At 33.5% G+C, this 18628-nt stretch overlaps 1 protein-coding gene across 1 annotated transcript; it reads left to right on the top strand.

The window, feature by feature from the left end:
• Positions 1-1277: 1277 nt before the first annotated feature.
• On the top strand, positions 1278-2595 carry LOC139776777 (uncharacterized). The gene is made up of 3 exons (XM_071713685.1): positions 1278-1878; positions 2128-2438; positions 2512-2595. The coding sequence occupies exons 1-3, from the start codon at positions 1278-1280 to the stop codon at positions 2593-2595; spliced, it is 996 nt and encodes a 331-aa protein (XP_071569786.1).
• Positions 2596-18628: the final 16033 nt, after the last annotated feature.

The following is an 18628-nucleotide window of genomic DNA, read 5'->3' on the forward strand; positions in this document are numbered from 1 at the left end:
GTATAGTCAATTAAATTCTCAATTGTGTTAATTATTAACTGGCGAAGTAAATGTTACTTATTCGGTTTAAATAAATTTGTCTTGTAAAAAACTTGGCGCTGCTAGACCTCGAAATTTAATAAAGTACTAAAATTTTTGATTGAATAAAAAAGCAATAAACATAATTTAGGGAAGAATGCAACGGGAGTAAACGTCAATCTAGACAAACTTGCATAGGTGCATAATGAATTGATTTATTTCCTTATGCATATGTATATGGACCAATAAATTGTTTTATGCTTATGTTTATGCGCTATGCAAGTTTGTCTGGATAGATTTAAAAAAAGCAGCGCCAAGTTTTTTTACAAGACAAATTTATTTATTTTATTTTAATTAAATATTTTTATTTTGTAATGTTACCTCTTTAATTTAATTCTTTGCGATTAAAATGATTCTATGTAATATTATAATTTTGTCAAGAAGAATTAAAACTACTACCACTTGGGTTGATAGGAAGACCTTTGGGAATACAAAGATACGTACCACTTGGGTTGAGTTAGGTAACACAATTTTGTTTTATCTTTTAAAAGTATTGCACTGCAATTATTTTTTTAAAGCAATATATATATTCTCTCTTTGTAATTGGCGCAGTATTAAAAAATTTCACACATTTTTTTTATAAAGATACTACTTAAACACACTTGGGTTTATTCGAGGTACAAAGATATTACGCATCATTTGGGTTTTATTAATTATTTAAAAATTAGAGATACTGTTACTTAGGTTTTTTCTATTTATATATTCTCTTTGTGATTGGCGCAATATTAAAAAATTTCACACTTTTTTTTTAAATATATAGATACGACTTTTTTTGTACAAAAATATTATGTACTACTTGTTACTTAGGTTTTTTCGAGAATTGATATATATCACTGTATGATGATTACAAAATATTAATGCTAGTATGCATATATAAAAAAACATTTTAGGACAGCCAGTGAATCGTAACTCAACAAATAGTAAATCTATGACCTAATTTTCTCGATCATTTCTCTTTTTCGATCCGCTGGGATTTAAAAAATCCTTGTAGAAAAAATTGTCAGAAATTTCTCATGATTTTATCATTATCTTTGAGATCTATACGCGATAGAAGTTACTGTTATTTCTATGTCAACTCCGTATGAAGTAATAATGAGATTTATCTGCACTTTATCGGTAGTATGAGTGAAACGTAGCGATATACTAACAATGTCAGAAAGTAATGATCAAAGCATAGTAAAGTCAGTTCTTGTGAAACCATGTTGGAAAATTGTCGATGGTTGCTATACATATCGCGTTTTTTTGGTTGTCATCCACATACGATCGACGAAATATCAGTATTCACAAATTTTCGTCCACTGGCGATATACTCGGTAGTCGCGTGCGGTGTGTATTGCGCCGCAGCATATTACGCATTTGGTTTCGCCACGCTTTGCGCGACTATTAATGTGGGATGTGTTCTACAACAAATTAATCGATACACTCGGACCTTGTATATGATCTTGTCGACATTACTGTCGTACCTGCGTCATACAGAATTCGAACGTACTATAGCTAAAACTCGTAAATTCGACGATTTAATGCAATATCGTCGTTGGTGTACTGATAATAAACGACAGAACTATTATATACAGTGGCTGATTATATTATTGATATTCGGTGCTTGGGTCTTATTTGCCGCAGTAGCGATGCTTATTATTAAAAAAATAAGCGCTACAAGCGAAATAACCTACTATACGTTTGTGATACAATACATAACACGAATGACGTTCTCCATGGAAATCGCGAAATTTTGTTTTTTATACGATGCGTTGCGTCGCAGATTTCGTCTTCTCAACAAACTATGTCATGGATTGATTGGTATTGTATTATCAATTGATCAATTTCAAATTGAATAGACCAAATCAAGTTAATTTCATAATATTAATCAATCATATTTCTCCAATACTAATATTAACAACTTGTAAAGTTGACACATTTTTTTAAATATTTTCTAAAATATCTAAATTAATATTTAAAAATAAGATAGATTTTCCATGTATACAATTCTGTTTTATAATACATATTTATGTGTATAAATAATCTTAACAATATTAAAATTTTGCACAGGGATAACTGTTGGCGTCGATATTGATATATTTAGAGTATCTGACGATCACAATCTTACAATCATGAATCTTCAGCAACTACATCGCTACCTCAGCGATGCAACAAATCATCTCACTTCTTATTATAACCCGCAGTTGCTCTGTTGGATCGCTTGTATGTTAATAGACATTACAACTTTTGTCTTTGCCAATCTTTATGGAAATACTCAATATAATAACGTGCTGCTGGTTTGCAGTCGATGTATGATGATTGTGTATTTATCATTTCAAGTTATCGCTATAAGCCGTATCTGTCATTTGACATGCAATCAGGTATTAATACGTACTACATGCTGATGGGCAAAATTGACAATAACTTTTTCAATGCCGCATAAAATTGTTTTAGGCAAACGCGTTGGCGGGTACAGTATTCTCGACAGAGGCTTCTACATGTAAACCCAATGAATTTTTAACTGTGAGTAAAATTTGAAATAAATTTATTTTATAACTCTATAAATAGTTCCTTTCTTGATTCATACTGATGCTTTACAATGATCGCTTTATAAAAAATAAAATTGAGAATGCGTTTATCTTATCTATTACAATTTTATAGATGACTGACATTTTCAAAATCAGTTTCAGTCTTTCCATTATAATTTTTGTCTTAAAAATAAAAAATCTGTTGGAATTATAGCAAATAGAATTATGGAGAATGCTAATGCCACGATCTCTGTCTTCTCCAAAATTTTGCTATAACTATCAACAAATACGCTAATGCAGAGTCGCGTATAAGAAATGAAGAATTTTTCGAATTTTTACTAGAAAAAATGGGGTAATTGTGTTTCAAAATTCCATTGTGGTAAAATAAAGTTAGTGATTCATTACTTGGCTTTCTTGTACAAATTTGTTATGAATTATGCCTTTGGGGTAAGACAAAGTAAACAATCTCATCTGTCATTCAACTGTTCTAGAAGGGCCACTTAAATATAACTAATTTAATAGAGCAGTATTCCTTTTAAATGTTTGTATGTTTTAGCTGTCAATTTTTTATTTTTTTGCAAATTTACGTTTGTAAGTAATAAGCATTTATACAGACTGTTTCATAAATAGGAAACCAAACTTCAAGAGCGTATTCTACTTATAATAAGAAAGGAAAAAGTCATATGAATATGGGCTAAAAAACGCTACTTTCCCGAATTATAAATATTTTTTATGTACGAAAGTGTGCAAGAACTTTATTTAAAAAATTGATGGAAATGACTTATTTCTTCCGTAGCAACGCAAGCTTTGTATCGACTTGTGAGCTGTCAAAGACGTTCAAATATTCCCAGAGTACTTCGAATCTGTATAAAATTTATCTTAAAAAAAAAAAGAGAGAGATCTAAGTTGGTCTCTTAATTCTAATTTGTATTTTTTACTACAAAAACAATGATATCAGAAAGTTTGCATCAAGTGAATATGATAAATTAGTAATATTTGATTTTCTTTATCATGTCTCTTTATTATATTTAATCCCGCTTTTTTGCTTCCTCATAGAGGAAGCTTTGTTTTCATAAATCTCGTATATAGACCTTTAATTGCGTATAAAACTAGGTCTAATCAATCAAATCTTAAACAATTATATATGAAATAGGGGTAGAAAAGACCGAAGAAAAAATTGTTTTTTAAGTTTTCGATGCCAATGTGTTCAGAATGTTCTAAAATGTCGAAAAATCGCATTTAAAAAATGTCCGTATGTGCGTGCGTGCTTGCGTGCGTGCGTGCATGTACGGATTTATCTATAACTCAAGAACCAATCAACCAAATCTTAAAGAATTATATATGAAATAGGGGTAGAAAAGACTAAAAAATATAAAAAAATTAGAAAAATTGCTAATAATAAAGGGGTTACTGATATCTTTATACAATTTTGAATTTTTTCAGAAATGCCCGTGGTGGCTCTAACTTCCGCCAATTTTGAGATATCGGACTATTTATAATTCTAATATTATATTCTTCAGTCTGTTCGACCCCTATTTCATATATAATTCTTTAAGATTTGGTTGATTAGACCCAGCTTTATACGCTATCAAAAGTCCATATGCGAAGTCCATATATAGACCATGTAGCCTGAACTCCCAAAGTCAACATTGATTTGACATTGCGTCGATTGTAAAACCTCACTTGTGCTACTAAGCTGACCGTCTATCAATTCATAAAAAAGTTAAGGAGATTCTATAGCAAAGGCCGAACTCCGACGATGTCGATAATGTCAACATTTCTAATTCCGTTTTAATTCGTTTTCTATGTTACCGGTCTATATTTGTTCTTGTCTAACGAGATGTCTATACGATATATCTGTCCTTGTCCGATTGCTGCGCCATCTCTCGCTACACGCAATACTGCTAATCCTATCAACCTGCATGTGCCTCTGAATAATAAAACTTTATTAGAGAAAATCTTTTTTTCTAGGCTTTGAATCTTAGTTCTATTTACACGATATTGTTCCTACATGTTGTCCCTAGTAAAATTGGGTATTATTTTGTATATATAAACTGCAGTATTTTTGTTTAAGTAAATATTGTCGTCAGGTGACAGCTGTGTGTGCTCAAATTTTTAATTTTTTTCGTTTCTGATATGAAATTCTGTGCTCTGCCCTAGATTTTTGTGCGTACTCTAATTCTGTAAAAGAGTTTTGCAATTCTGTAAAGCCAATTAAAAGATTTCTTTTAATAAAGAAATGTCGGTAATTACTACTCTGCTACTATAGGATTCCCTTAAGGTGATGCTGGCAACGCTGGCGTCGTCTGTGTTTTATCGATAAAATTACCATTTTCTTTCTACTCATGTAGCGTCGTATTAATTTGACAGAATTAAAAATGCTTTTTCATAATTGCAGTACATACATCAATGATTCAGGGAAACTTCGATTTTATATAAAAAAACGAGAAAAAAATTACGGAATTACAGATTTCCTTACCTACTTTTATGGCGTCTCGAGTTACAGCGATCGCTGTCAACTCATCACAAAATGTGCTTCATATACAAGATATACCATTGATACGAACGTGAAAACGAGTTTCTCTGAATTGCACAACAAGAAAAACATCAATAAACCCTCCAAATCGAGATTAGAAGTCTAATATAAGAGTATAGTGTATATGACGATTCGTGCGTATGTGTGCGTGCAATGTAGGTGCTATCCTTGTCTATATCCTTGTCTATACAAGGACAGATATAGGTCGATAACATAGAAAATGGTAATTTTGTCGGTTATACAGACGACTCCAGCATCACCTTAAATTTAAAATAAAAAAAGTGTGCAAATTATAAACTTGCACATTGCTTCCTTATCATTACAGATCGCTACCGTTGCTTCTATTTTATTTCGCTCATAAAGCTTCCTCTATGAAGAAGCCAAACTAATAAATACTAATAATTATGCATTAAATAAAATACAAGCTTTCTCATAAGAGGAGCTTTGTGAGCGAAATAAAATAGGAGGAATGGTAACGATCTGTAATAACGAGGAAGCAATGTGCAAGTTTCTAATTTGCACACTTTTTTTTAAATGTACTCACATGTTGCAATTTCTTCAAAACTGTGGTGCTTCGTCCTACTTTTACTGTAGATCTTAAGGTACCTTTTAATTTAGATGATTGCTCACTCATTAATAGATAATAACTTTTTTTTATCACTAATTCTCTCTTTTTCAAGGTAGAATATATATAACATACACTGACAATGAGATAAAAATACCCGGGAAAAAAGGATTAGATCTAACCAGATCAAATTATATCTCAGCAGTTCAAATTTTATCTGGTCAGATATGCTCAGATATGATTTCTCATGTCTGCGCAGATCTGGTCATACATGGTGATTAAAAAATCCGTGCCAAAATTTCAAAGGGAGTAGAGGAGAGCATAACAAATATTTTTGTTAAACAACATAGGGTCGACGTCGCATCGTTATCCCGGTAGGCGACGCGAAAGTCAGGAGGGCTGCGCTGCACACAACACATTGCCTTGCTGGGTAGCGGTTGCCTACCCACCCGCAGTTACATAAGTTGTTCAAAATGACCGCCAATGACCTGTAAACAAAGCTTGGAACGGCGAATCATTGATCGTATTTCTCTTAAAGATCCCTGGAGTAGTACGAATCGTGTTCGCTGCGGCCAAAATCCTGTTTATCAGTTGTTCCTGTTATTTGTTGACGGAATTCAGTACTGTACTCGTTTGAGCGACGTGTTTATTAACATGCCAGGCTCATACCCTTAACATCCCATACAGCACAAAATATTTTCAAAAAATATTTCTGAATATTTCTATAAAATATTGCAAGAAACATTTTAAAATGGTTTTAGGAATATTTTAAAATGATTTTAAAACCTTTTGTGGTAACATTTTGGCCAAGAATTTAAATTCTTTACGTTTTTAGATAATTAAATCTAGTCGATTTAATTCCGGGGAGGGAAGGGTTTTAATTCCAACAATAACTGTGTTTCAAGTCTGATAAAAAATCGGCGATCAGTTAAATAAGTTGGAAAAATAAATATATATGTATATATATATACATATATATATATATATATATACATATATATTTATTTTATATATATATATATATATATATATATATATATATATATATAGGGGAGACCGGGGCTAAACAGTCCGTTTTTTTTCGGTGCCGATTTTTAACAACAAAATAAATAATTGTAGTTAAATGTAGTATACCACTGTAAAGAGTGAACCTTTAGCTACAAAATTTATATAGGAAATTTTTGTCTACGTCGCTTTGTTTAACCGGTATAGAGCAAAAACGACAACGGTGGAAAAATTGAAATCTCAAAAATGCCGGGGTATAACAGTCTGCACTGCATTTTCAATACATATACGTACATCTAATCCTAAAAAATAATAGGATACATGCAATAATTGTTTTTTAAGAGAAAAATATAAAAATTTATTTAAAATTTTTATGCGAAACATTATTAAACAAGTAAAACGTGTGCAAGTAGAAACTTGCACATTGCTTCCTCATAGTTTTAAAGTGTGCAAGTGGAAACTTGTCTTCGCTCACAAAGCTCCTCTATGAGGAAGCTTGTATTTTATTCAATGTATAATTATTAGTATTTATTTGTTTTGGCTTCCTCATAGAGGAAGCTTTGTGAGCGAACTTGACTGTTTTTTTTAACAGAAATTTTAAAGAATTATTGATTAATTAACCAAATTTTTTAAAAAATGTCCGTGGTTGCTCTAACTTCTGCAAATATTGAGATATCGGGCTGTTTTTTTTTTAATCGATAAAGTATCGTTTAAAGAAGGTTGGTATTGAATTTGGCAATTTGGCCCTAAAAATTTTTTTAGAAAAATTAAAAAAATTTTTTTTTAAAAAGAACCCCTTTATCGATTATCGCCAAATTCAATATCAACCCTCCTTGAACGATACTCTATCAATTAAAGCTTTTAGATAGAAATCGGTAACCCCTTTATTATTAACAATTTTTATTAATTCTATTATATTCTTCAGTTTTTTTACCCCTATTTTATATATAATTCTTTAAAATTTGGTTAATCAATTCTTAAGTTATAGAAATTTTAGTAAGTTTGGCTGTTTTTTTAACAGAAATCGGTAACCCCTTTATTATTAACAAAATTTATTAATTCTATTATATTCTTCAGTCTTTTCTACCCCTATTTTATATATAATTCGTTAAGATTTGGTTAATTAGTTCTGGAGTTATAGAAATTTCGGTAAACTTAGTTATTTTTTTTTAACAGAAATCGGTAACCCCTTTATTATTAACAATTTTTATTAATTCTATTATATTCTTCAGTCTTTTCTACCCCTATTTCATATATAATTCGTTAAGATTTGATTGATCAGTTCTGGAGTTATAGAAATTTCTGTAAATTTGGCACAGACATACATACACACATACCGACATTTTTTTATGCAATATTTCGACGTTTTAAAACACTCTGAACATATTGACATTAAAAACTCAAAAAACAATCTTTTCTTTGGTTTCTTTTACCCCTATTTTATATATAATTCTTTTAAATTTGGTTGATTAGAGCCAACTTTATACGCAATCAAAGGTTCATATACGAATTTACGAAAACAAAGCTTCCTCTATGAGGAAGCAAAAATAGTTACGAGGGTTCCTCTTTCCGCAGAAGTCACTCGCCCGACTTGTTTCACTCCTCGACGTCCGATTTCTCTATTCGGTGTCTGAACGGTTGTAATTCCCGTCTCATCCATATTCCATATGCAGTGAGCCCGAAAATGCCTTGGAAATGCACCCGGACTGCTTACTGACCGATTAGCCCCAAACACAAGAGTCAGGTTTGATCGCCCACGAAATATTAGACATCAACGATAATGAAAAAACTACACTGGATTTGTGTTCAGCATGCATTACTCTTTATAATCACGTATCTCGAGATTTGGAGAGCAAATATTATTGCAGATATTACAAAATTTCCACGCGCAGAAAATGTAACTTTCACCTTTCGAAAACACGTTTGCCCTCGTAAAAATCATAACACGGCAGGTAACCTGCCGAAACTCCGTTGGTCACATGGGTACTATAAGCAGCGTTTACAATGTTAATAGCGAGTTCGCACAATATACAGGTTCCGAGATATTTGATTAGACGTATTTACCCCGTAGACGTTTTAGCCCCGGTCTCCCCTACACACACACACACACACACACACACACACACGGAAATCAAGAGACGCGGTAGCGTCTCACGCCAAGTATATTATAATAATTTATTAATTATTAATTAACAAGTTATTTTTTAACAAGATATTTTTTAACAAAATACAAGAGAGATACATCTTCCCTTACGAAAAAAACACCCTAAATAACACCCAAAAAAACACCAAAAAATAATAGCGTAATTTCGGATACCCAAATGGCGTTTACACCATTTGAGCGTTAACGCCAAGAAAATTTTCGGTGTCATTTTTGGTGTTTTTCTTGGCGTTAACGCTCAAATGGTGTAAACGCCATTTGGGTATCCGAAATTACGCTATTATTTTTTGGTGTTTTTTTGGGTGTTTTTTTGGGTGGTATTTAGGGTGTTTTTTCGTAAGGGACAGCAGACAACTCCAAGTTGTTCTAAATTTTCCCAAATAATGATCAAATAACTGTTTGCCTACAGCACTGCATTTTTGTTTCTGAAAAATATTATTATATTTGATAGACTGCAATCTTAAATAAGACTTGCACACTTGATGTAAAACTGATTGAGAATTATAAATCATATCTCGCATTGCAGTATCCGGTTATAAGATTCAAAGGGGAAAGCCGACCATGCCCAAAGGGCACCGAACAATTTTACTGCTTTAGGAATATGTTATAGCAGTAAATGGACGTTAAATTTCATATATTCTGACCCATATAACCTTTCCGTATCGAAAACAAATTTTCGCACTGCTCTTTCAGCTTCGTTTAAATCATATCCGCTAATTTTTTAGGACAATAAGATGTGCATACTATACACAAGAAGCGACCAGTGTTTATAATAACGTTCGGCGATTAAATTATGCAAACATAATTTAATAACTAAATAACTAAATAACACCCAAAAAAACACCAAAAAATAATAGCATAATTTCGGATACCCAAATGGCGTTTACACTATTTGAGCAAGAAACACCCTAAATAACACCCAAAAAAAAACACTAAAAAATAATAACGTAATTTCGGATACCCAAATGGTGTAAACGCTATTTGGGTATCCGAAATTACGCTATTATTTTTTGGTGTTTTTTTTGGGTGTTTTTTTGGGTGTTATTTAAGGCGTTTTTTTCGTAAGGGTTTCGTAAGCGATTCATATCCTCCTTTCATAATATAATATATATAATAATATTATTTAATTATTTTAATTTTTTTAAGTGAGACGCTACAGCGTTTTTAATTTTTTTAAGTGAGACGCTACAGCGTATCTTTTACAGGAAGGAGAACGCTTCTCCAGAAATAAATCACTGAATTCTTTTAATAAGTCAATATTATCGAAAGATTTAAATATTGGAGAAGAAAATAGATTTTTTTGATTATAATGATACAACATTGATACACAGATATGCACTTGACGCATAGATATGCATATATGCCTCTATTTTTCTGCCCAATTTATGTTATTCAGATACGTCGTCGTCGTCGTCGTCGTCATCGTCATCTTTTTCTTCGCAAAATCTTAAAAAATGTTGTCGGTTTGGCCTACCGTGCCGCTCGTCACTAGAGGCGCTCGTCATGAGTAAGTGATAGAATTAAAAATTAAATTAAATAATAAAAAAAATCAAATACGGTAAAATACGGTGGAATAAAATCAAATACGGTAAAATACGGTGAAATAAAATCAAATACGGTAAAATATGGTGAAATAAAATCAAATACGGTAAAATGCGGCGAAATAAAATCAAATACGGTAAAATACGGCGAAATAAAATAAAATACGGTGAAATAAAATCAAATACGGTAAATACGGCGGAATAATATCAAATACGGTACAATACGGTGAAATAAAATCAAATACGGTAAAATACGGCGAAATAAAATCAAATACGGTAAAATACGGTGAAATAAAATCAAATACGGTAAAATACGGTGAAATAAAATCAAATACGGTAAAATATGGTGAAATAAAATTAAATACAGTAAAATACGGCGAAATAAAATCAAATACGGTAAAATACGGCGAAATAAAATCAAATACGGTAAAATACAGCGAAATAAAATCAAATACAGTGAAATAAAATCAAATACGGCGGAATAATATCAAATACGGCAAAATACGGTCAAATAAAATCAAATACGGTAAAATACGGTGAAATAAAATCAAATACAGTAAAATACGGCGAAATAAAATAAAATACGGTGAAATAAAATCAAATACGGTAAATACGGCGGAATAATATCAAATACGGTCAAAAATACGGTCAAATAAAATCAAATACAATAAAATACGGTGAAATAAAATCAAATACGGTAAAATAAATTGAAATAAAACAAAATACGGTAAAATGCGGTAAAATAAAATCAAATACGGTAATATACGGTGAAATCTTACGCTCTCTCACGCTTCCTATTACTCTCTCATGCTTTCCGTCGTTTTCTTTTACTTTCTTATGCTCTCTCTCATTCTCTCACGCTCTCGTAAAAAAGTCGTAATGAATAATGTATTAACAATAAAAGAAGTTTGGAGTTGTCTATTGTATAATTACGGAAGGCTACCGCCCCCCGCAAACAGAGGTAGGTGGGGGTGGACCTTGGTTTGTGTAACAAGTTGCATACCCGAACCGTACTCCATAATTATACAATAGACAATTCCGAATTTCTCCTGTCGTTAATACACTATATATATATATACAATATATATATACAGGGTGGCCCAATTTAAAAGAGGCAAGCAAATATCTCGAAAAATATGAAACATACGAAAAAACGTTTCAGACAAAAGTTGTTTGGTTCGAAGAGGGACATAAGATGGTGTCATTGGATTGACCTTGGATGGTCGTTTAAAGCTCACGTGAACGACACCTTTAATTTCTTAAATGGAAACCCCTATTTTTCAATGCATATTCTTGTAGCTAATCTCGAGAGCTTTTCAAAACACTATAATAAAGTATTTTTTCGTTAAGAACTTTTGGAATTATGAGGCATGAAAGTTCTAGTATTTTGACATAAAATACAAAATATCTTGTAAAACATTAAGTTTTCGGTAATGTTACCTTAATACTTTTATGCACAGATTAATGAGACGAATCAATTAGTATAAAAAAAAGGCATAGTTCCTTTAAAAAATATGTAATTTGCAAAACGCATCTGCATACTTTTTCTTAAAAGCAACCATGTCTTTTTTTCCATGTGGAAAGCACGATTTGACACTGTCACAATATTGCATGTATACCAATAGTAAAACCCCGATTTTCCAACGACCAAAGTTCATGAGCATGGATTACAATTTGCTCAAAACCGTGACATTATGCATGATGCAAAAAATCCGTGTCATTTTGAGACGGTGTCAAATCGTGCTTTGTTATAATCCTCGCCGGTGTGTTGACCTACGACATGCCTCTTCTTGCAAGACCTTCCATATGATTGCTGTGCATGTGTCGTGTCGATAAGATCGTCAAGTCTTCTCGCAGAGAGTATTCATTATGTACATGGCTCTGTATTCCACGTTATTCAGACCGAATGGTGAGTTTCCTAAGGAATCTTTTTAATATCTCAACATTAATTGAACAAATTTACAGATATGGATCAATTGGTCTATGTTTCTGATACTTTGAATCGGTAAACTCACCATACGGTACGGAGAACGTGTAACTTAATTTCTGTAACTGCCGCTGAAGATGGCTCAAAACTGAGCCGAAACGTACGGATCGATGTAATGTATCAAAACGACGAATAAATCAGTTATTTCTGATATTACGCACTGTGATCTGCCTCTGACCCTCATAGCCTTGACTTCTCCTATTTTAATCTCGAAGGTCCTCATATTACTTTATTTATTATTTTGCCTTTCTTTCATAAAATTTTATTATGTTCTTTGAAGGAGTATAAATTCTTCTTTCGAGTACATGATAAAGACTCTTTCTAAAATTTGTACATTTTAAGACTATTATCAAGAAAATATTCTTTCTTAAAAACAACCGTTACTTACTAAAAGAAAAAAAGTAAATTGAGTAATCGCTTTTTTAAGCAGTACAATTGATATTTCCCTGTGTATGCATGTACACACGTATGTACATACGTACGCACAAAAAATTTTTCTATGTTGTTAGAAAATTTTATTTCTATTTAAAAAAGGCGAGAAACTATCATCGCTCAGGACGGGGGCCCGGCGTTACGCGCCGCTCGTGCGTAATCATCGCCGCTTGTAGAAAACAACTGCCCGCGCGCCGACCGCGGGGCGGCCGCATCTCGCCGCGCGCTTGGATTTGGCGGTGGGCCGGGCCAATACGGCGATTTTTAATCATTAATAACTCATCAACTATTGCGAAAATTGCAAAATGGTATATGACTTTTCGACTCAGTTTGGCTCGCTCTATCTAAATATGAAAAAAGTACCAAACATTCTGGAACACCCTGTTAATTCAAAGTTAGATATATGTATAATGTGGCCTCATAATAATTTTTAACCTTGCATTTTATAATTTTTATCTTTTGTTTTATAATTGGGTGTCAACACTAAAACCCGAGTGTCGACACCAAAAGTTGGGTGTCGCCACTAAAACCTGAGTGACGTCGACACCAAAAGTTGGGTGTCGACACTCAAATTTTGGGTGTCGACACCAAAGTTTCGGTATCGACACTCGAATTTTGGTGTCGACACCCAAAATTTCGGTGTCGACACCCAAATTTTAATGTCGACACCCAAATTTTGGTGTCGATACTCAAATGTCGGTGTTAACACTGAAAATTTAAGCGTTGACACCGAAAATGGAGTGTAAACACCCAAAGTTGGGTGTAAACACCAAAATCTTGGGTGTTTTTTTCGTAAGGGCCTTGCTAGCGTATCCCTATTAACAGCGTGTTGCCGGCGCTTGCTAGCCTTACCCTATCAACAGCGTGTTGCCGGCGCTTGCTAGCGTGAGTTTATGGGGCTTCTTAAATGATCATGTTTATAAAACAAAACCTGCGAGCGTCGAAGAATTGAGAAGCAGAAAATAACTGATGAAATGAGTTTAATAACCGTTGATATGTTGATATGTTGATATAACACGCGCGCGCGCGCGCGCACACACACACACACACACACACACACACACACACACACACAAAACTTTAACTTATTATGAGGCCACATTATACATATATCTAACTTTGAATTATATATATATATACATATATATATATATATATATATACATATATATATATATATATATATATACATATATATATATATATATATATATATACCATATGATCATATTCAACCAGGTCTGTTGTCCATATATAATAAGATCAAGTCGAATATGATTGTATAAAGATATAATCATATCGCGCCAAATTTCGGATCTGATTATATACAATCATATAAAATTACATATGTTTTTAGATCTTTTCATATCTAATCATGTATTTTTACATCTGACCACATTATACTCATTTTTTCTCAGGAAGGGCTACAAAAATATGACATGGAAAATAGGGATTCTTCTTTAAAAAACTCAATGTGACCTTGATGTGATTTTCCCAAGATTGTTCAAAGTCAAACCAATATCACCACACATTGGGTAACTTGGTACCCTACAACGTTTCTATAAAACATTTCTTCCAAAAACGTCATCTTTTCGAGATAATTTAGTGTCCCGTCCTTTTTGTTATACTCTGTGCAAATGTCGGATCATCCGATAGATGGCATTCGATGAGATCCGTTTCTCGTATTTAAAATGTAACAAACGATGGTATAAGAACGGTATATAAATCAATTGTACGTTACAACTTATATCATCAGTTGTATCAGAGTCCACGTTTATAATAAAGTGGCACACAATTTTGAATTAAACCGATATATTTATGGCTTTTATAGCATTTTACATCCCTTCATGATTTTTAATTATATCTGAGCAGATCTAGATACATTCGGTAAATAAATAATTATATCTCGGCAGATCAAATTATATCTGGTCAGATCTGGTTATATCTTATATCTATTCTGGCCAGATCTGATAAACCTTAACGACAGTTTCGGTATCGTTGCGCAGTTTTTTTACCATATATAATACCTGAGCAATGATACCGAAACTGTCGTTAAGGAGTTACAGAATCCTGCTACAGGAAGAAGATTTCTATTATATGTCATTCGAGCCAAAGTGAGGTTATACACATATGTATATGTGTCGTATTACTTTAAAGAGGCAGAGAAGATCACAAAGGGCTATATTTATTTTTTATTTTGACAACGGCGCGACGGTCGCTGGGTCGAAAACGCAGCAGCGTAGCTGTGAGTAAAATAATCATCAAGCGGTTTAGCTCTCGTTCTATTACTACGTTTATGCAAGCGTTACTTCTGTAAACGAGTGAATTATCGTAAGTTACTACAAAACCCCGTTTACGCGGAGGAATTATCGTAAGTTATTACAGAAGTAACGCTCGCGTAAACATAGTATGACTGCGTTCGGAAACTTCACCCGGGTGCACCCGCCGATGCTCACGCTGTTCGGAAACGTTCAGGTTGTACCTGTGTGACAGAGATGAAGTCGTTCGGAAACTTCACCCGGGTGCACCTCAGAAGGAAAATTTTCCACCCTGACAGGGTAAATGCGGGTAACTTATTACATTTAGCGGCAGTTTTTAAACTGTAGCAATGGAGTTTCTTCTTCTATGGAACTGTTCCGAATGGATTCCGATTGAAATTATTCCGTTTTCCCTAAAAAACAATAGAAATCTAGGGAATAATTGAATTTTGATCGGAATCCATTCCGAACATTTCCAGTCAGTTCTAGTACATCTCTCCTCTGTGTCCAATACTTCGTATACAATACACCAGGTATTACGTATTTTTTCTCTTTGAAGCGAGGCTGGCAAATATCGCGTACTGTGCGTTAAAAACTTGAATTCGTAGCTCCATTATCTATTCTCGGTAAAAATTTTTTTATATAAACACATATTTAAATAAACAAATGTTTCGCTCGACAAAGTAACAACTAAATAAATTCAAACGGCCAATTTCGAGCAATTATCAGGTGTTAAAGAAAATTATTTAATACATTCAATATAGTATACAAATTCGTTAACGTTTCGCGCCTTACTTGGCCTTCCTCAGAACAATAAAAATTACAAAAACGCATATATATCTCGCATTATTCTAAGAGTACAACGAATCAACTCATTACGACGCCACAATTTGCATTAATCCGGTCTCACCATATTTAAATACACATATTTAAATATATATAAAAATTAATCGAGGTATGTTGGTCGACCCAACTGGCCAAATTTTATTGATCAAAAAACGCTACGTTTCGACCGTAGATTCCGGTCCTTTTCAAGCGTATATACACAACTCACAAGTATTAATTAGTCAGACATAATGCCTAGACTACGCCAAATCTAAAAACTAAACGACAAAATTGAGCACTCCGCGATAAATATGAAAAATATATAACAAATCCATAAATGATTATATAAATCAGAAACTTACATATTTGTGCGTCGAAATTAAACCGATAAATTATTTGTCAAACGGCATGATTCGTTAGATGTTTGTGTCGTGTCAGAGCCGTGCGATGGTACATTTTAAACTCAATTATGTCTGGGCATTATGTCTGACTAATTAATACTTGTGAGTTGTGTATATACGCTTGAAAAGGACCGGAATCTACGGTCGAAACGTAGCGTTTTTTGATCAATAAAATTTGGCCAGTTGGGTCGACCAACATACCTCGATTAATTTTTAATTAATCACTGGCGACTCAAGTTCTCAAGTTCTGTTTTAAATATATATAATTATATAAAATATTATATAAAATATGTCCATATATGTCCATGTATGTTTTTTTTATCTTGTATAATCTCTGTTTGTATGTACAAGAAAAATAAAAAGAAAGAGAATTAGAAAATAATTAAAAGGATAATTTTTGCATTGTTTTTTTATTGTTTTTGCATTGTTTATTTATTTGCCTATATATAATCATACATAATCATATATAAATGTAATAATTGTATATAAAATATGATTATATATGATTATATATCAGCAAAGTTTTCACAATTTCTCAGATTCTCGCCCGGGAGTCGTTTTTCTTCAAACGACTTTATTTGTGTTTCAATATCCTTAATCGAAGAAAATTCCTTTATCAGTTCGGATACCGATTCCCAAAAAAATCGGTAACGAAAAATTATACACTTTATAGCACTCCCCGGGAAATTCTACCCCTGTTTCACATACAATTCTTTGAGATTCGGTAAATTATTTCCCGAAAAATTGGAAAATTTTCGGATACCGGTTTCCAAAAAGATCGGTAACGAAAAATTATACACTTTATGACACTCCCCGGAAAATTCTACCCCTGTTTTATATACAATTTTTTAAGATTCGGTCAATTATTTCCCGAAAAATTGGAAAAATTTCGGATACCAGTTTCCAAAAAGATCGGTAACAAAAAACTATACACTCTATAACACTCCCCGGAAAATTCTACCCCTATTTCATATACTTTTGGTAAAAATTCGGTCGAATAGTTTAAGAGTGTATAAAGAACATACATACATACATACATACATACATACATACAGACATTCTATTTTATATATATAGATATAATATTTTATATAATATTGTATGATTATACATATTTAAATAAGTTTTTATATAAAAAATGTTTTACCGGGTTTGCGTTGCGATTTGCTAAATTGGTCAAACTGTTAACCTATAATAACTCTGATTAATTGGATTTAAGTAAGGTTAATTATATTCCATTGCCTACCGCTAATTTATTATCAGATTTTATCTACGTTTAATAATATCATGACGCTAATTACGATTATATTTTTCTATTATTCATATTAATTAATAATTCATCTTATGTAGGTATATCTTAACAGTTGCTTAAGCAATCGATATATTTTACACTCCTTTTGTAAAGTAATAACTGATCATTTTAAATTAAAAAATATATTATTTCATCGTTATTTGGTGATTGCACCACTAATTTTACTAAAAGGAAGTAGAAGCTGTAGAAGCACTTAGCGGCTCATCATTACCACAGCATAAGTAGATATTATACTGTGTTATTACTATCTGGATATAAACTATCTAAAGCTATCCTGATTATTTCTTGTCCAGTAGTCATGGCGCAGGATACAATAATATTATCTCGGGATTGCCTTTCATCCGCCATGTCTTATTACTTATTTGCCGTTCGGAAGCTATTTACACCCGGGGTGCACCCTTTTTCTTTTTTTTTACGTGAGGAAATCTTCTACTACTGGGATCCCAGGCCGAAGCCCGGTTTACCCAGTAGCCCCTAAGGGGAAGACCCCCTCGCCCTCCGGCGGAGAGGGACGAGGGGAGTGCCGGATTCTATACATGCACATCGCCCACGATACTGCATGTATAGCCTACCGGCTAAAACCTCACGAGTGTCCTGACCTGCACCTGAAGGGGGGGGTGCCCGGGAACGTTTAACACTGCATTCGGTGCACCCCCTGGTGCTGAGCCTTACAGGCTCCCAGCTCTGAGCTTTGCTCTGTGGCTCGGTGAGCCGGGGTCAATATGTGTGGCGGGGTGTGGATATCACCCACCCCGCCATCCCTCCCGTTGTTGTGGGGAGGTGTGGTCGACACCGGATTCCGCCGCCGGGCGCCGACTCCCCATCCCCTCGAACACCCTCCCGTCGGGGAGAATGCTCGGGGGGTGCGGCACTGCTCCTGCCGCTGTAAACAGCGGCAGTCTTCGCCAGTAAGTGTTGCTGGACGGAGAACGGGCCCTATTTTTGTTAGGGCTCGTGTGCTCATTGCTGAGAGGGACCCGCCGCCCCGGAGTCTCTCTCCCCGCGGCGGATCCTCTCAGC

Source organism: Temnothorax nylanderi, unplaced genomic scaffold (assembly GCF_030848795.1).
Source record: "Temnothorax nylanderi isolate EJ_2023f unplaced genomic scaffold, tnyl_v1.0 TNYL_tig0128_pilon, whole genome shotgun sequence".
Taxonomy (NCBI): domain Eukaryota; kingdom Metazoa; phylum Arthropoda; class Insecta; order Hymenoptera; family Formicidae; genus Temnothorax; species Temnothorax nylanderi.